This window comes from Canis lupus, chromosome 31 (genome assembly GCF_048164855.1).
Source record: "Canis lupus baileyi chromosome 31, mCanLup2.hap1, whole genome shotgun sequence".
NCBI lineage: Eukaryota > Metazoa > Chordata > Mammalia > Carnivora > Canidae > Canis > Canis lupus.
The window spans coordinates 18,497,425-18,517,470 of record NC_132868.1 but is presented as its reverse complement, the minus strand read 5'-3'; the positions used below and the strand labels follow the sequence as shown (position 1 = coordinate 18,517,470).

The 20,046-nt window shown below is 40.3% G+C and overlaps 1 protein-coding gene across 5 annotated transcripts in view; it reads left to right on the top strand.

The window, feature by feature from the left end:
• Positions 1 to 891: 891 nt before the first annotated feature.
• The window catches only part of ABCC5 (ATP binding cassette subfamily C member 5), an 89,049-nt gene continuing 69,894 nt past the window's right edge, over positions 892 to 20,046 (top strand). For 4 of the 5 annotated variants that reach the window (XM_072807594.1, XM_072807598.1, XM_072807596.1 and 1 more), the window contains exons 1-2: positions 892 to 1,031; positions 4,676 to 4,859. In XM_072807594.1, coding sequence (XP_072663695.1) covers positions 4,731 to 4,859 — 129 coding nt within the window. In that variant the 5' untranslated portion in view covers positions 892 to 1,031; positions 4,676 to 4,730. Of the gene's footprint in view, positions 1,032 to 3,077; positions 3,212 to 4,675; positions 4,860 to 20,046 lie in introns of those variants that run through there. The other variant, XM_072807595.1, reaches the window with a different exon arrangement.

The following is a 20,046-nucleotide window of genomic DNA, read 5'->3' as shown; positions in this document are numbered from 1 at the left end:
TTCTCCATCACAGTTCATGTTTACATATATGCATGAATCTGTTTCTAGCCTCTTTGTTCTGTTGGATCAGCCTATTAATCCATCCTTATGCAGGAACACCGTGTTAATTAATTCAGCTTTATGATACTTTAGCGTCTTCACACTAGCCCGTTGTATAAAGATGGACAAGTCACTTTACCTTCTTTTTTTTTTTTAATCTTTGAAATGGAAAATCTATACCTACATATAGTGTTGTTATGGATATTAAAGGAAACAAGAATTTCATGTAAAGCACCACATACATGTAGGTAGGCACTCAACAGACTAGTGATGTTATGATCGTGTTGATGAAACACAAAGAGAAATACTGTGATGAAACTCTTTGGGAACCTCAGTTTGATTTACGAAAAGGAGTATAAGGCTCTTGCTACTCTAGAGACTGTGATCCTCACCTTTTGGTATCTAGAAACCAGGTAGCCCAAGAATATGTGAAGGGCAATGGAATAAAAGTGACAAAGGTGGTATCAGCGCAGAATGCAGTATCGAACCCTGAGCAAACAATCGTTAAAATATGAAGATAAGATTTGGGGCTGGCTGATGGCTGATGACCTTCACAGTGTTTCCTGGTGTAGACACGGCCGCACACCGTCGGTCCGCCCTGCCTACAAACACCGAGCTGCCCGCCCACTCACGGCCACTGTCAAGCCTCCGGGCCACCCACTGGGGCACACGGCCTCGGAGAAGATTCCAGACAGGCTCGCAGAAGCTCTGAGAAGGATGGTGCAGAGCCAGGAGCGCGCTGGAAAGGAGGAGCAGCCTACACCTCCTCCGGGGCTTCTGCGGCGCTTCTGGGAAATATAGTCCTTTGCAGTGTGTCGAGCCTCGGGCTTCGGGAAGGGGGACTACAATTCCCTTCAGTCTTGGGGAGTCTTTGTGCAGCACGCCTGCGCAGTCCGGCGGCCAATGCCGCTATAAAGGCTTGTTTTGCTCCGGGGCTGATGCTCGGGAGCGTGGTCGAGTGGCCGGTGCGGTCGTCCTGGAGCCGGGCACGGGTAGGTATCTGCTCCCGCTCACCGCCTCCGTCTCCCTGGCTTGTCACGGGGGTCACCCCTGCGTGTTCCCTCCGGGGGTGGCGGGCTGGGATCGGGGGTAAGAGCGGTCCCGGGGACACGGAGACCTGTAAGCGCAGTCTGGCCTCCTTCTGGTCTGCTGCCGGCCCCTCCGCGGGATGCAGCCCCCCCACCCCAGCGCTCGCGGCGAGGTCCTGGCGTTTGGAGGCAGGTGGGGTGGGATGAGTGGTCGGAGCGCTGGCTACATTCCGGGCTGCGGCCACCAGGGGGTGCTGCGCCCGCGCCCCGTGGGTGTGGGTCGCTGTGGCCTCCTCGCGCCCGAGCCGGCCGTGGGAACGCCCCAGGGTCAGGGCATCCCAGGCCGAGCTGGTCGCGGAGAAGCCCCCACGCTCATGCTCGCCGGGAGGGAGGCCTGGGGCACCGTGCTCAGGCCGCACGCCGGCGACTCTGAGCTGCCAGCGACCTTAGAAGTCCTCCTCTGTGTTTTTTTTTTTTTTTTTTTTTTTTTTTGCAAATGGATAAATGGAGGTTCGTGACCTAAGTGCGCACAGCAAACCCCGGGCAGAGCCCCCGGAATGGGATCCAAATCTCCTGGCTGTCATCAGTCGCTTTCCACTCCCACCACACAAGGCTGCATGTTGCTTTGCGTTCATTGCACGGGTGTGTGTGGGGGGTCATCTGGCTCCATGGGGAGGCGGGAGGCAGCGGGGCACAGGGATGGTTGGCCAAGTTTCAGAAGGCTTTGAAGGGCGAGATGGAGGGGTTTTAATGGGGTCCGTGGCCTGAGTGAAAGGAGCGGAAGGTTGGAGGCACAACAAGTGGAGTACTGGAGGGTGGTAAATAGCTTCAGGTTTTCTTGTGCAGCTTCAGGGCCTGAATGAGATTCCTAAGGTCGGATACCTAAGGAATGTTGTAATGAAGGCAATTTGGACACACCAGTCTGGCTGGTTATAGTTCTTGTCGTCCTGTGGAACCCCCCCCCCCGCCCCCCCATGCAGTTTCCTCTGCATCATTGTGCGGGGTGAATGTCTACACGTTTACCACTGGAAGAGAGCCTTGGTTAAAAAAAAAAAAAAAAAAAAAAAAAAGCAGCTGACCGGATGGCCTCCACTCTATTGATTCTGAGTCTGGTCACTTCTTTGGGGTTCTCCCACTTTAGTTATTCAGCTATTGTATAGCTGTGACTCCAACATTAAAATAAAAAAAAAATCCTTTTTTCCTTTCTTGAAAGCTGAAGCAAATTACCATTGAAAAACAACTTTTTAACAACTGTGAGGGAGAAGAGAGGAAAATAGAGAAATACAGGTAGAATAAAAAATAGTTGAGCCTACTGATCCTTTCTTGGTTGCTTTCTTCAGATTTGAGCCTGTTTCTTTCTACAGCCTATAGGGATTCCTAGCTCTTGGGTGGCCTCCATGTGGGGTCCCCTGGCTTATAACCCTGATACACAGAAGATGGAATCCTCCTTATGTTCAAGGCCAAGAGATAGTAACTTTGTACCTCCTGAAGGCCTGCCTTCTCTCACCGTTATGCCTCTTCTCCCAGGACACTAAGGAAACCAGTGTTAGAGTTAATAGGACGCTGCTCCCCACCCCCTTTGTACATACAGAACTCGAATAAAGTGATTGAAAACACATTTTGTGTATCAGGAGCTCTTAGACAATTGAGATGTGCTTTATGTTCCTCTTGACATGGCATTTGGTATTGTGAATTAGTTTGGCTGTGTCCCTTTCAAACTCACTTCTCTCCTGCCTTTTTTCAAAGGAGGTCTAATCTTGTCAGCCTCCACATAATCAGCTACATTAGGGAACCTTTTGATAGGAAGGCTGAACTTCTGTGGTCCTTAAAACAAGAGGGATTACTCTGATCCGCAGCTGCATCCGACATCAGGGACCCTGGCAGATGCCAGGTCTGTTTATAGTTTAGGCTTAATGAGGTCTCAGTGACGTGATTGCTGTGCTCTCGATGGTGAGCTGGTGTTCTTTATGTTGCAGTTTGTCCTTGGACAAGGTGACTCTTTTTTTTTTTTTTTTTTTTAAAGATAAGTAACCTCGCAGTATCAACTCAGGGTACATGAACCAGACTTCTGAGAGGCCAGAAGTCAAGCTTTCTGTGTGCTAGAAGTGTGTCTGTATGGGGGAGAGTTACTCCTTTTTTGTTTAGTAAGTATTTTCCTTTTCTCTGATATCTTGAAAAATGAATCGTAGCTGTCAGAATTTTATCCGCAGAGTAGTACTTTTAAGACGTGGTGATAGGTAGGAATTTATGGCATCCGAAAGGCAGCACAGACAGCTACACTTCTTTAATTGTTCGTGAGGCTGGTACGAAAGGTGTTTTCTCAGCTTGTGTCTGGGAAACTTTGAACAGTCTCTGAGTCGGAAAAACGTTTTCAAGAGGCATGTATGTGCTTTATTTTCTCGGAAGGAACCAGAGTCATTACAGGATATTGATTAAAGTTAGGCAGGCAAGCAGGGGTTTAGAACAGTTTCAGGGAGATACTACGTTAAGATTTTGTAGGACAGGATGGGGAATCTGTTTTTGTTATTGTTTCTTAATAACAGGTTTGTTGAGTTATAATTTATATACTATGAAATACACCCCTTTAAAATATACAGCTCAGTGTTTCAGTAGTACATTCACAGAGTTGTGCAACCATCACCACGGTCTAATTTTAGACCACTTTCAGTACCCCAAGGGGAATTTGTTTGTAAAGTTAAGGTGCAATATTGTTTTGTATTTTATCCGTGTAAATTCATGGAGCTTTAAAATAACATCAACAAATCTGTTACCCGATTATAAAAATGCTGAGTTATCGTTGGTAGAATAATTGCTTTGCAAGTTTTCATTTAGTAACATTTAGCAGAAGGAATGATATCCATTTTAATTTTTTTTTTTTAATTTTTATTTATTTATGATAGTCACAGAGAGAGAGAGAGGCAGAGACACAGGCAGAGGGAGAAGCAGGCTCCATGCACCGGGAGCCCGACGTGGGATTCGATCCCGGGTCTCCAGGATCGCGCCCTGGGCCAAAGGCAGGCGCCAAACCGCTGCGCCACCCAGGGATCCCGATATCCATTTTAAAATTGTGGAGTTTGGAATGCTTGGAACAGGCTTAAAGCCTTTTTTTTTTTTTTTTTTTTTTAGAGACTTATCTAAGTTCTCTCTATACATTGGGTTTGAGCTTAGTTCGAAGGGGTCAGTATCTCTTTACTAATGTGTTTATTTTTTTCTAATTTTTTCCCCCTTTAGAGGTGGGAAGTAGTCATTCTTGATTCTCCTACACTGAAGTTTCTTTCTTTAAAAAATGAAATGGCACTTGAAAAAGTTCTGAAAAATTATTTTTTGTAGATACCATAAGAAAACTTTTGTCCTTTTTCCCCTATTTTTTAAAGTTTATTTATTTATTTAATCTCTACACTCAGTATGGGGCTGGAATTTGCATGCTCTTCTGACTGAGCCAGCCAGACATCCCTCTTTTTTCCTATTTTAAAGTATTTTTGCATAGGAACATGCAAAACATAGGAAATATCTTTCTCTGATGAAATTTTTTAAAGTTCTTAAAAGTATTTTGAAAGTTCTGGTATAATTAACATACAGTGTAATTCCTTGATGATTTTTAATTTCAGAAATTCTCAAGTGAAACCAAAAGTCTGTGAGCCCTGGCACCTCCACTCAGAGAAGATGAAGGATATCGACATAGGAAAAGAGTATATCATCCCCAGTCCTGGTTATAGAAATGTGAGGGAGAGAACCAGTACTTCTGGGCAGCATAGAGACCGCGAGGACTCCAAATATAAGAGAACTCGACCGGTCAGTATTTCCTTTCCTGAATCCCTTTTCTTACCTACTTGCTATACTAGACCACACCTTTTTTTTTTTCTTCTCATTTAATGCATCATTAAAAAGAAGTTTCATTTTTGTTGTTGGCTCTAGGTCACTGGTAAGAATTTATGGTTGCATGTGAAGGAGGAGAGGTTGGCTTCGGCCTCCCACCTATTTCTTCCTCTGAGTTCTCTCTCTGGCTTATACTGCCCTTTGGTGCCTTCTAAAAAGGCTTTGCTTAAGAGAAGTCAGCTTATGGGGATGGGGGTGGAGGTGCTGGGGAGGGACCAGAGGGAATATGAACCGTTAAACTTCATGAGTGTACTTAAAATTGTTTTTTTCCTTCTACCTCTGTTTTCTGTGTTTAAAATGTGAATCTTTGGAGGGACTCAGTCAGATTTCAGAGTATTAGAACAATTCTAGATTGTTGTAGTAGAATTCTTAAGTTTTCTAAGGAAATCCGTGAATGTGAAGGAGCCTTTAGATAAGAATCTAGTTTTCTCCAAGGGAAATAATGAAATACACATTTTAAACTGGAAGAGATATCTTTCTTCTGAAAAAAAATTATACCTTTTCTTCAATTGCAAAAGTAACTAATAAGGAAGATGGGGGTGATTGGATTTGGGAAGGTGAAGTTTGCGTTCATGTATTTGTTATGTGAAAACTTGAGAATCATGTGACTTTGCAGCTGACACTGGAGTTTCATTAGCCTGACATTATCTGTCCCTCTTTGATATATGAAAGCTGTTGCTTTATTAATCAACATTTTCTCACTAATAGGTGTTTTCTGTCCACAGTGTATATTATACAGTGCTTTCCTATTCAAGCTTAACTTTGGAGAAACATAGTCAACGTAATCACTGTCAAATCCTTAAGATGCCAGTTTTGTAACTGATTTGTGTCATTTATCAGGGCCTTATATTAAACATCTTTGAATATCTTCTGAGTGCTAGGCACTGTTAGTATAGCTCTTAACTCTGGAAAAAGTCACAAAGGTAGCATTAGAAATGGGTTTCGAAGAATGATTGGGTGGAGATGCTTTCAAGCTACTATGTCATCTGTGCTTAGTGGTTTATGAATAAAATAGTACTAGTAGTAGAGCCAAACTCATGGGATCACTGAGGATTAAATTAGATAATACATACATAATGCTTAGAATGATGCCTGCCACATAGCCTGTGCTCAGTAAATGTTAGATCTTAGAATAGTTTTCTAGAGCTTAGGGTGTGAAGGAGAAAATTCTGCATGCCATACTAAGGAATGTTTTACTATGGCCATTTGGGAGCTCTTGGAAGTTATTGGGGAGGGTTTTTTCCCCCTTTTTATTTTGAGATAACTGTAGATCCACATGCATTTGCAAAAAATAATACAAATAGATTCCATACATACTTGTTTTTTTAAAAAAGATTTTATTTATTTATTTGAGAGAGAGAGAGCATGAGCAGGGAGGAGGGCTAGAGCGAGAGGGAGAAGCAGACTCCTCGCTGAGCAGGGAACCCAAATTGGGACTCAATCCCAGGGCCCTGGGATCATGACCTGAGCCGAAGGCAGATGTTTAACCAGCTGAGCCACCCAGGTGCCCCAATATTCCATATACATTTTTTCCAGCTTCCCCCAATGGTAACTTCTTGCATCACTGTAGTACAGTATCTCAACATTGATACAATCCATCTACCTTATTAAGACTTAACTGGTTTTATAGTTTTGTGGGCACTGGTTTGTGTGTGTGTATTCTATGCAGTTTTTTCACATGTGTAGATTTGTGTGACCACCACTGTAGTCAGAACACACGACAGTAGCATCACAGAGATCTCTCATGCTACCCTCACCTTCCTCAGAGCCACAGCCACCTACTTGCCCCTCTCTCCTAGCCTTAGGCAACCTCTAATCTGTTCTCCACCTCAGTAATTTTGTCATGTAAGAATGCTATATAAATAGAATCACATAGTATATAACTTTTGAGATTGGCTTTTTTCACTGTGCATAATTCCCTTGAGATCCATCTACTTTGTTGTACATATCCGTGCTTTTTGTGAGTAGCATTCTATGCTATAGATAGTTCTTTCCTTTTAACTGGGAGTACTATTCCATGTTATAGAGGAACCATAGTCTGTTTAACCATTCATTTGTTGAAGGACATTTTGGGTTATTTCTAGTGTGTAGTTGTTACAAATAAAGCTGCCTCGAACATTTGTGTATAGGATTTTGTGTGAATAAGCTTTCATTTGTTTGGATAAATGCCCAGGAATGCAGTTGCTGGGTCATATGGTAAGTGCATGTTTAGTTGTATAAGGAACTTCAATACTCTTTTCCATAGTGGCTATACACTTGTACATTCCCACCAACAATATATGAATGATCCAGTTTCTTGTCATTCTTGCCAGTATTTGGTGTTATTATTATTATATTTTATTTTATTTATTTATTTATTTATTTATTTATTTATTATTATTATATTTTAGGCATTCTGATGGGTATGTCTGATATCTCATTGTAGTGTTTCATTGTAGTTTTCATTTGTGTTACCTGATGGTTAATGATACTAAGCTGAGAAGGGATTTTTAAGACTTGATTTTTATCTTAGGAAGATTAGTTTTGAGACAGTGTGGAAAAAAACCATATGGGAGGGAGAGACAAAAATATAAGGAGTGGTCAGGAGGCTCCTATGCCAAATTACATGAGAGAGGCCAGGGGTCTGTGTCCAAGCATAATAGTGAGGATGGATGAGAGACTTAGGGACATCTCTGGAAGGAGAAGGAAGTACTGGGGTTGGGGCATGGGATTGGTGATAAGAATTTAAAACTGTGAATCCCCAAACTAACGTATGGGAAAAGAAGATTCAGGAGGTGAGAATGAGTTTGCTTTGAACAAGTTGAATTTGAGTGTGTCCAGATAAAGTGATCAGTAGATAGAACACAGGCAAGGAGTAGGGGGAAAAATTTGAAGTCATTAATGCATCATGTAGATGAAACCTTGAGAGTGAGCAAGCTTGCTCAAGGATGTCTTCTAGACCAGAGAGAAGTGGAACCTGGGAAGCTATGTGTGGTCTGGTGAAATTTCTGGGGCCAGGGTCTCTATCTAGTTGGTTAGAGTAAAATTGACATTAGAATGTGGTAGTGACAGCCCAGCTTTTCCTCTGCAGGTGGAGAAGAGCTGGAAATAGAGACACTGTTGTGCCTTTTGTCCCCTGAATTATTAAGTCAGCTCCCAGACAGCAAGTTTCCTTCATGTGATTAAGTCTTATCTTGAAGAAACAGGAAGGCTAATACCACTTTGATAAAATTTCGGAAGTCCACATGAATTTCGTTTTCGTTATCCTTTCATGTTTCCCAGACTTTTAAATTTGAGTTCTGTTTTCATGATTTTTATCTTATCCTTGTACCCTCTGAACTTTTTTTTTTTTTTAAGTATTTCTTTTAATCTACCAGGTTTCTATTTTTTGTTCATCCTTGACCTAAGCAATAAAATCATAGGTTTATGCAGGCTGGTTTTTATATACATTAAAATGAATATATAACTATCAGGTGTTTTTAAAAGTTCACATTCCCCCTAGGATCTTATTACCTGTTGAAACCCTAAATTTCTTAGACACGTTTATCTTGAACTTACATCATATGTTAGCAGTTTGCTGAGAGAACTAGCAAGATGATAAAAAGTTTCTGGCTCAGAGATGGTATAAAAATGGATAATTTAAGTAGTTGGGAAGCAGGATGGCTATATAAACATATATTTTTTAAAAATGTAAGGAGCTAATTGGTTAGAGATTACAATTTCATGTCACTTGATTGCTAACTATCATTTCTGTATTAGCTGTTAAGGAGGAAATCTGGGATAGGGCCTCTCCGATGCCAGGTATCCATCAGAAATAAAAAACAGCACCTCCGAGTAACAAAAGATAAGGATACATCTGTGGCTCTTAGTTGGCAAACAAGGTTTTATTTACCACCATTAGCCTTTCATGGGTTCAGTTGACATGGAAACATGAAACTGTGTCAAACCATAAATCAGAAGCAAAGCACCAAGGAACAAATTGTGATTTTGAACTGGCCAGTGATTTTTTTTCTCAAGCTGTAAACAAAGTCATAGTACACAGTTTGCCCATTTCTTAATATTGTGGCGGAAACTTTTGGAATACCCTTTGGAAAAAATGCTCTCATCAGTCACATCTTCAAATATTTGTATCCCATCAGCATAGAGATAATTCAGGTAAAAATCATTCATCTTTACACTTACCTTTGTTTAGGACTATTGAGTTAATGCTTGTGGCCACACATGATTTAATGTTTAGCAGACATCCTTGAATCCTGAAGTGCATGTGGCATGTCTTCTGCTGCTGTAAATTTTTTGAGTCTAAGTCCTAACCTTGGCTGGCATTAGGCCGGCATTATTTGAACCCACATGAAGATTTATGTCTAGACTGCTCCTAAACACTGACTGTGTCTGAAGCATGATTCTCCTGGCATGGCTCCTTTTCTTACAATTGCTTTCAGTATGCACATGTAGATCACGCCACTCCACAAGCGCTGGTTGGTTTGTTTTAAGATGAGATGTTTATTCATTTTTTTATTCAGCACTCTCCAAGCTGCACACACAGCTCTGAACAAAGTGGTCTGGTACAGATGAAAATAAACTGGTGTGGGTCCTGCCTGCCCTGCTGTAGAACCTGAAACTCATAGGCACATACACAGATTATTGTAATTTAGGTGCTGTGGAAATTAATAAGAAGGAAAGAGTGCTTCGGTTTTTGAGGTCAGGGAATACTTCAGGAGAAGGTGGCATTCACCGGTACTTGAGGTATAGGTAATGTGGTGGAGAAGTAAAGAACTGGCAGAAGAAATTGTTGCAGATACAGAGGACTAGGCCCTGTTGACTTTATGCATGAAGTGTAGAGTCACAGATGTAGAGGGATGGGTCAGTGAGTTTCAGATGATGTGTGTTCTTGAATCATAGGCCAAAGAGTTTGGATTTTAGTTGCTTAAAATTCGAATTTGAGCAAGACAAAGCTATTTGGCATTTCTATAAGCTTTTTTTATTGAAGGTAGTCATTTTTGCTTGCTGCTCTCAAGCCAAAGCCAAGGGTGACTTGTTCTTCACAAAACATGTCTAATCCAGGAAAAGAGGAAGAACGGAAAATAAGCAGAAGTTAACTCAAGTTCATATGCCATTATGGCTGCTCACTCTTTTTTTCCCTTCTCTCAAGTGGAAATTTGTGGTGGAATTTTCTTTCTATCAAGTTAGAATGTTTTGCCTGTAGAAAAGGTAACAAAGCAAGTATTCATGAAGTCCAGTGATCTTCACTTGTGTTTCTCTTAGTTCCGTGTGAGACTGGCCCTCTAACCTTGGTTGGAGTTTTCATAATTAGTGATTTGAAGTATTTTGGTGAGCTGAAGTTGTATCCTAGGGGTCAAGGATGTGAGTCTAATCTCTTACTGAGAAATATGATTCTAAGACATATTATTAAGAAAGAATTATAGCCTCACTGTAGAAACTGTGCAAAGTTGTAGAAGGTGATAGCAGAAAACATAGATTACCCTTAACCCCTCTACCTAGAACAACTACTGTTATGAGAGATTTGACTCTGAAAGCTTTTCTGTATGGACTAAGGGTATGTGAATTTGTCTATGTCCTTGTATTTTCAGAGTCAAGAATATTACCTGTGAGTCCACTTGCTGTTAGGAAGGAGAGCAGGATAAAGGAGATTAGTATTTGCAGTCTCTGCATTATTTTTCTCTTGATTGGTACTTAGTGACTCAGCAGATTTTTTGGACAGTCAGTGATACGATGAGTAAGAACACCTGCTTTTTTTTTTTTTTTTCCTCTTTTCCCTGTAGGCATTTATAAAGCTGTATAAAGCTCAGTACAAGTGTGATACGGTTATCTGGCTTGGTGCCACATGTTGGTTTTCAATAGCAGCCCAGAGTCCTCTGGTGGAGGTGACAACAGCACTGTTACTGGTTCAGAGCTTGAGTGGCTTTCTTGCATGGTGAAATGAATCTACAGTGCCATGGGTCTCCTGAGGTTGGCCTGCTGCCATGATCATGAGCTCTTTTATGCTGTCTGCAGTAGGGCTGCTGCTTCTTTCCTAGGAAATGCTGTTTAAGGGAAATAAATATAGCCTGTTGGCTTGAGTTAAGGAAGCTTTCTGTCAAAGTGGAAGAAAAGTATTGGAACAGCTTCCTGTATTTTAAGCAGCTTTAAATACCGACGTCTTTATTGTGTTAAGATATATAATTTGGACATTACAAATGATTAATGAAAACTTTTTCAGTGAAATCTTGGTTCTGCTTTTAGGTCGCCTTCTGCTGATGCTCTCTTTAATGTCTCAACATTATTTCCCTTTCTCTTAATCAAAAATAAAAAGGTCAATACCGGGAACAGGAAACAAGGCCTCTAGAAGTCTTTGCATTGGTCAAACCTCTCACTATCAAAATTACAGATTAATGTGAAGTTAATTTGGTGCACCAACATTCACTAATTAGCAGAATTAAGCTTGTCTATCCCTTCTTTATCCTCTTTTTTAGGGAGTTAGCCTATTTAGGTAATTAGATCTTATATATATTATAATTATTTAAGATTATTTTGTGAATTAGCTGTTCAGGGAATCAACTTAATTCTGTTATTAGATATCAGGTGAAAACTTCTGCTTACCAAAGCAGATACAGTGTTGAGCAGAAAAGTAGCCAAGCTGCCCAAATCTTTATTTTTGTGTTTGTTTCTCATCATGGTTGGCGGTTACAGCCTTGCTCTGCAGTACTGGGGTCACGTGACGGAACTGCTAATGTCTCACACTAAGGATCTGATGTGGATGTATGTGTGGTACTAAGCACTAAGGGAAGTCTTATGTACAGATTTTACTTTGGATTCTGTTTTTTTTTTTTCTTTGAAAGCTAAAGCCTGACAGTCTTGATGAGATTTTGTCAAATGCAAAAGAGCAAAATTCTATCTAAATCTAAATCTAAATCCGAGTCTAGGTTGCATGTTAAAATCACTTGAAAAATATTAAAACAATACAGCGCCCTATCCCAAACCAATTAAACCAATCTCTGGAGTAGGTCTTGTGTTGTTTTATTTATTTATTATTATTTTTTTATTTTTTAAAGATAAAAAAAATTTTTTTAATGTATTTATTCATGAGAGACACACACACACACAGAGAGAGAGAGAGAGACACACACACACACACACAGGCAAAGGGAGAAGCAGGCTCCATGCAGGGAGCCGGATGCAGGACTCAATCCCGGGTCTCCAGGATCAGGCCCTGGGCTGAAGGGAGCATTAAACCGCTGAGCCACCCAGGCTGCCCTCATGTTTTAAAGCTGCCCTGGTGATCCTAATATGTAGCCATTGCAGAGAATCTCTGTTGTAGATCTCATGGAATAAAGTTTCTTCCATCCCCTCAACCATTGGGGTTCCAAGTGTTTCCTGAGTCCTTTTTTCTCTTCTGATGGATTTTTCAGTTTAATCCTTTAAGACTTTATCATTGTAATAGCAACGTTAATCTCACACCCCAGTGTAATAGGAACTTTGAATAAGTTCCTTGGAATTTAGCTTATGAAACAACTGAAAGCCCTCAAATTCCTGCTGATTATTGGATAATGCTAGGTTATGAACTGTAGAAAAATACCTGTTTACCATGGTGTTGGTGTTAAGTTCTATCCATTGGTCTTATGGATTAATCCATGAACGTTGCCTTCTAGAATTTTGCTGTCCCTTTGGACTGAAGTGGCCACTATTTGGAAATTCTTTTTTTTTTTTTTTAAGATTTTATTTATTTATTCATGAGAGAGAGAAAAAGAGAGAGAGAGAGAGGCAGAGACACAGGCAGAGGGAGAAGCAGGCCCCATGCAGGGAGCCCGACGTAGGACTCGATCCCAGGACCCCAGAATCAGGCCCTGGGCTGAAGGCGGCGCTAAACCGCTGAGCCACCGGGGCTGCCCCTATCTGGAAATTCTTAAAGGAAGAGCTTGAGATAGTCAAGATCATGTCCCTAACCCACTGGAATAAGGATGGGATGGGAACTGGGAGAGGAAATGTCCTTTGGGGGATCCCTGGGTGGCTCAGCGGTTTAGCGCCTGCCTTTGGCCCAGGGCGCGATCCTGGAGTCCCAGGATTGAGTCCCACATCGGGCTCCTGGCATGGAGCATGCTTCTCCCTCTGCCTGTGTCTCTGCCTCTCTCTCTATGTCTATCATAAATGAATAAATAAATCTTAAAAAAAAAAAAAAAGGAAATGTCCTTTGTAGTTTTCTTTTTTTTTTTTTTCCTTTGTAGTTTTCTTTACCTTGTTAGAGGTAGAGAGGATGTGAACACTTGAAGTTAGCTAGTCTTGGGAGGGTATCAACTTTTTAAATTTCTTTGCTAATTTAAAAGAAAATGTTAATTTCTTTTTAATTTAATTTTCAGTATTTTGAGTCTCTTGAGATCTATGTGTGCTCATACAAGAGTACCCTTAATAAGTCTGTCTCTCTAGATGTTTGTCATAAAGGTGGCTACAGGGCCAAGACATCTGTAGAAAAGCTTTTACCTGGGGGACACCTGAATGGCTCAGTGGTTGAGTGTCTGCTTCGGTTCAGGTCGTGATCCTGGGGTCCTAGGATTGAGTCCCACATTGGGCTTCCCTGTGGGGAGTCTGCTTCTCCCTCTGCCTATGTCTCTGCCTCTCTGTGTGTGTCTCTCATGAATAAATAAATAAAATCTTAAAAAAAAAAAAAAAAAAGAAAAAACTTTTACTTGGGCCAGAAGCTGCCCATTCTGTGGTTGTGTTAAGATCTTGTGAATTAAGGAGAGGAGAGGGAGAATGTGCTGTAAGATCTGAAGCCAGTCTATTCTGACTGTGCCCCAAATACCTCTTTCTTTCTTTCTTTCTTTCTTTCTTTCTTTCTTTCTTTTCTGTGGAGTGTGCCAGACAGGAGTGTTGCAGCCTTTAATCCTCTCAGAAGCTGAGAGGCGCCTCTGCACTGCCAGTTGATTCCTGCCATCCCTGCATTCAGGGACAACTTGGATGAATCCTCAGCCCCCTGGCTTAGGAAGGCTGTCCTGCTGTTGTCCTGCTGTCAGGAAGGGATTGTTCAGTCTGGGGAATGATTTCTGGCCCCTGGTATCTTGTCCCAGCGGCCTCCATGCAGGGAAAAGCCCATGGTTGCCCTGTCAGCAGGCATTCCGCTGTGGCAGCCTATTAAAATGGGATGGGACAAACCAGTTAAACGGTGGTCATGCTGTGCGATAGGTGCGCCAATTATCCCAGCCATGGGGATGGTGTTAGAGTGCAAAGAGGTGGGGAAGTCTCTTATGCAAGTATCTCCGTTTGCTAATGGATCAAATTTCCCTTGTTTACTTCACCAGATGGACATGAATATCACTGTGTGTTTCCCTGACCTTTATTTGAACCGAGCAGAACCTGGATTTCAGGGACCCCTTTTAGCTCGCATTGTGCCCCCTCACCATTGCCTTAGTAGGACAGAAAATGCTCAGCATCTCCTAGCTACAAAAGCCTCAGGAGGATATAAATGGCAGTAGTATTTCCTTGTTTAATGTTTTCTCAGTTCCTGGATCAAGCAGTATTTTTCCCTTTGGAACGAATCAACTGCTGCAGATGCCTCTCTCTGGCCGAGTCATCTGGCTGTGGAAAGTCTTTTCAGTCTGCAGTGCACATTTAGAGAAATAGGTGCCCTTATCCCATCTCAGGAGAAACTTGAAAAAATTACTTCTAAAAAGGATTTAAAAAATACCTTAAAAATACTGTTAAATTCCTGTTAAAATACTTTAACATAAAAAATAAATAGGCCTCATAAAAGACATCCCCCTAGATCATCATATATCAAATACTATATGAGCTGGTTAGCTAATTAGGGCTACCCTACCCTAGCTCTACTTACATTTTGGGGCCAGGTAGTTAGTTCTCTGTTGTGGGAGGTTCTTCTGTGCATTGTAGGATGTTCAGCAGCATCCCTGGCCTCTGCCCACTGGATGCATAGTTGTGACAAACAAAAATGTCTCCAAACATAGCCAAATGCCCCTGGGGCAAGCAAAAGCACCCTTACTTGAGAACTAAGGGACTGCATACACTGTGAAATACTGTAGCCATGTGTCACTGAACATTTGAAATATATGAGGTCCAAGTTGAGATGTGCTAGAATATAAAATATACCCTGGGTTTCAAAGACTTGGACAGAAAAGTGTAAAACATCTCATTAATAATTTTAATTACTACACTTTCACATTATGTAATTAATGAACTATTTATTACATATATTAAAATGTACATAATTTTACATTATTACAATTTTGTTGATTGCATATTTAAAAGAAAACATTTTGTATCAGATTAAATAAAATATTTTATTAAAATTAATTTCACCTTTTAAAAAATGTGGCTACTAGAAAAACTTAAATTAACATTTGTTGCTTGCATTGTATTTGTATTGGACAGCAATGAGCCTGATGTACTTGATCTAATGTACTTTAGCCATTAATTTTGTTTTAGGTATTTAGTTCCTATAGAACCATTGGATTTAAATTATTTTTTTCTTTGGTAAATTTTCCTTCATACATTACTATTATAAAGACAAAGAGCTTGTATAGTGCTACATATTACCAGTTTACTCTTCTGAGTACCTGCTGGTGGGTACCACCTCTGCTGGTGGCATATTAAAAATTAGATCATGTTCAGATGATGTATGTTTGTCTTAACACTTCCCTCCTTGTATTGGAGGTATGTAGAATTGTATCTTAAAATTTAGAATTTTTAGTTGGTGACATTGAATTTAGAGGCTGAGAGATAGAAGCTTTTGAACCAATTTAGTAGATTATTCTGCATTTTGACATTTTATAAATACAAGAAAGTAACCTGCTAGAGGGTAGTGATATAGAGGTATGGGGTCTCTTTGTTCATTCTTGCATCCCCAGCACCTAGAGCAATGCCTGGCACACAGGAGGCCTTTCAATAAATGCTTGTTGAATGAATAGGTTAAAAAAAATCATATATTTTTCAATAAAAGTGGGCTGTTCAAATATATGTTACCTTGTCATTTCTTTAGCTTTATTTCCCTTCCCCTTAATGTAAATTTCATTCTGCAGAAGTTTTCCTTTTTATATTTAAAACCATCCATTTTGCCTTTGATAAGTTTCTGGCTTTGGGCGAAAATGGAGACTACCTCCCTCCCATAGCTCAGCTTAAATGAGCTATTTAATTCTTTTTCTTCTATTTATTTCATCTTTTTAATGTAACTTTTTGGAGTTAATCCCAAATGGATTAATGTATGGCATATCCTTTAGATGTTGGTGTTCCCAGTTTCCAACATGGGGGGCGGGGGCATCCCCTATACACAACATCAAGTAATTCTTGGACACCAGCAGGATGTCTGAGAGTTCAACTCAATTCTGACACTATCCAGAGACAGCATCAGATTCTACAGAATAAGGGTTCAGTCCTACAAAACAAGCCCCCACCTCACAACTTCAGACTCCAGCCGCAAGCCCCAGGTTGTTTGTTACCTGTATTTCTGACAGGCTGGCTCCAGATGGGAGGTTCCAACAATCTCCTCCTTAAAGTCCTTTTAATTTGCTACAGCAGCTCACAGAATTCAGGGAGACTTTTACATTTATCAGTTTATTAGTAGAGGGTATGATAAAAGATCTGAATGAACAGCCAGATGAAGAGAAACACAGGGCGAGATATGGGGAAAGGGCATGGACCTCCAGGTGTGTCAGTCTCTTCAAATTTCCATGTGCTCACCATCCTTGGAAGCTCTCCAAATCCAGTGGTTTTTGAGTTTTTATGGAGATTTCATTACATAGTCATTATTGACTAAGTTACTGGCCATAGGCTAATTCAACCTGTAGCCCCATGGTGGGGGCAAGACTGAACGTTCCAACCCTTTAATCACATGGTTGGTCCTCTCAGCAGCCAGCCCCCAACTTTGGGTGCCAAAAGTCACTTTGATTAAGACAGTAAAAGGTGCTTTTATCACTCTCAGCACTGAGAAAATTCTAAGAGGTTTTGGAGCCATGATCCAATAGCTGTGGATGAAGATCAAATACATAGGAGAAATATATTTTGGTTATCTAAGTCACCAGATATATACTTCTTATAAATCACAGTATCACAGTGTGAAACCTGGATCTCAGTTTATTCATCTTTAATCTGTTATTTGTCCCACAATATTCACTGAATCATTTTTCTCTATTATATTATTTACACTTTCACATAGTAAGCCCTTATAGTTTGAATATATTAAGTCTTTTCTCTTGCTTCATTTCCGTTTTTAATCCATTCAACCTTAGAATGTTGACAACTCACTTTACAGACTGTTAATATGGTAGGATTAGTTTTCCTTTACCTTTAAACAGATAAACTTTTTTTTTTTTCCTGCCTTGCATGGCCACATAAACTTTTGTGGGAAGCCTAGAGAGAAGTTAGGCCTCCAGTAGAATAGTTAGGAGGATGAGACATCTGTGCAGTTACTGGCAGGGTGATATAAAGATAATTTTATGTTTTTTTTTTTTTTAATTTTATGTTTCAATATAAGTATAATGTATCTATCTTTTAACACCTGTTTATCTTTGGTTTAAAAACAAGAAGTACTCTTTTGCAATTAAGTAAAATTGTTTATGTACATTCTAGTGTTCTAATCATGTACTTGTGACTTTGACTTTGGAAACTACCATTTGCTTATCATGAGGTTAGTTGAAAGAGTCAGAGTTAGAGTCATAGTTTATTTTAATCTGATACTCATCCTGGGGAAAACAGGAGAGCTGTCTATAAAGGTACATTTAAGGTCATCTTGTAGAGTGGTGGTTTATTGGCTTGTTTTTTTCTTTGAAAGGAATGTGGCATTGTGATATCTATAAGGTACTTGACATAATGCTTGGCATATAGTAAGTGCTGTGTTGGCTTGTTATAAATTAATTTGCCCAAATAATCTGTCATCTTCGAGTAAGCAGTTTGCCTTTACAGATACATGTTAGTCATGAGATCTGGCTACAAACAAGAAAGATTACACTAGCTGCCTCTATTTCTTGCTAAAGCCCCAGGGTAGGTTAGATAGAGGTAGCTTCAGGTCAACAAAATAAACCTGAAAGTACTAAAGCTAATAGTCTGTTGGGGGAAGGTCATCAAGAGGATGCAACTACCAATTGACCCATGAGCTGGACCCTTAAAATTGGAAGCTCCTCACCCCAACCTTTGCCCTTGGAATGTGGCTTCCACTTGCCTTCCCCTCTCCCAGAAGCTGCCCCAGGGACGTAGGCTTGAGATAGTAATGTGTTGTTGAGACCAACCATCTATATGGTATACAGGACTGAACCTGGTTATGGCTTCTATAGAAACTTTTAAGATTCTGGCAGGTGGGTATGGAGACCTACTCATCTTGTGGCCACTCAAGAAAAGTCTCTTATGTAAGTTCCCTGGTTTGTTAAACCTGACACCTCTTTGGTGTCTCCTTGGGGGTGCGGGTTTGGTTTGGGGCTGATACAGTTGGCAAGCCAGCCGGGAGACCAAAGAAATGACAATGGGAAAGAGGCATCCTCCTTGGGATAGAACCCTGGTTGGCTATCAACCTTGATATAGGGAGTGAAGACCCATATCTTAGATGCTTGTGGACCCCCACATGAGTCCTGGGACACCCTGAAAATGCCAGTAGGTTTGATGCATGTTTGAGAAACCACACATAGCACACACTGGCAAAGGAGGGAAGAGAATGGCTGTCACAGTGAGCTGGCTTCTCCTGCAGTAAACCAGCCCCCATACATTCAGGGCAAGAAGACACCAAAGAAAGAGGCAGACCACTCCAGATTGGTAGGTGGTTTAATAAACAAGGGAACTTACATATGGGACTGTTCTTGAGTGGCTACAAGATGAGTAGGGTTAGAGACCATAGTGTGCCATTTTGCAAAGCTAGGAGGGTACGGGCTGCCATGGATTGAAGTCTAAGCTCTTGTGACAAAGCCTGATTAGGACTCTATGAGTGGGATTTCTAGAAAGTGAAGAGAATAGAATGAAAGGGATGATATTGTGGTGTTTGATAGTGAAACAGACAAAATGCCCAGTGCTGTCTAACCCTTAATACAGAAGAAAGCTCTAAATAGCAATTACTCAAAAAACTCCTAGGAGAAAACTTACAGTCTTTCTGTGCCACCCGCCCCCCTTGAGGTTGTAAATCTTATCATGTCTTTGAAATGTAAACACCCCAAGAGATAACCAAAATAAATACTGCCCACAGAGACTGAATTTATAAATGCGGAAAAAGGGACTTTTCAAAATACAAACTGCTGTAGAAGCTCCCTTGCCCCAAAAAGCTTTAGCCATGTGAGTGATATCTGATTCATGGCTAGACTTTTGGAATGAAAGCTATCGGATATCTGTGTCTGTCTGCATATTATGTATGTCTCTGGATATATATTACGTATGTGATTTTTTTTAATCTCCCGAGGGCGTTGCCAAAATTATTATGTAAAGGGAGTTCTATTTAATTGGTTTAAGGAAAAATAACTTTTAACATCAATAATGTACTCGTGTAAAACTGAAACCATTTTATTTCATTTGCTAAAAGGACAAAGTTTTCTAGGACTATTGGTCTGACGTTCTTGATGAGACTGTGAATGGTTTTTCTTTACTTTTCAAGTAATCTGCCTAGAGAACAAAGATTCTATGTTTTTTTGGAAATAATTTCCTGTGCCTCATGTTATCTTTATCAGGTCTTTGATTATTTTAGAAAACGGAGTCTTCTCTATTAAAAGAGCTAGTTTTTTTTTTTGTTTTTTTTTTTTGTTTTTGTTTTTTTTTTGTTTGTTTTTTTTTCTTTTTTACAATTCTGTAACTTTCTGTATTAGACTTTGAAGTCTATAACTGTCACTTTGGCAGAACAGATAACTAAGTATTGTTTCACAGTGGCTTGTAATCTAATTGAGTGTTTTAAACCTTTTGGTATTTTTGACAAACTTCCCATAAATAAAATTCTAATGAAGTTTTGTTGATGTTGAATGAACTAACTTTGGGATTTTTCAGAGGATCCCTGCGACATCGCAAAAGATGTGTTCTCTGTCCTTGTGAAAGGAAGACATTGAACTAATTGGGCTTATTTGGTATATTAAATTTCATGGGAAGCATTGTCAAATAAGTGATGCTAAACTTTCTTTTCTTTTTTTTTTTAATTGTTCCAGAAATTGTACATTTCTAA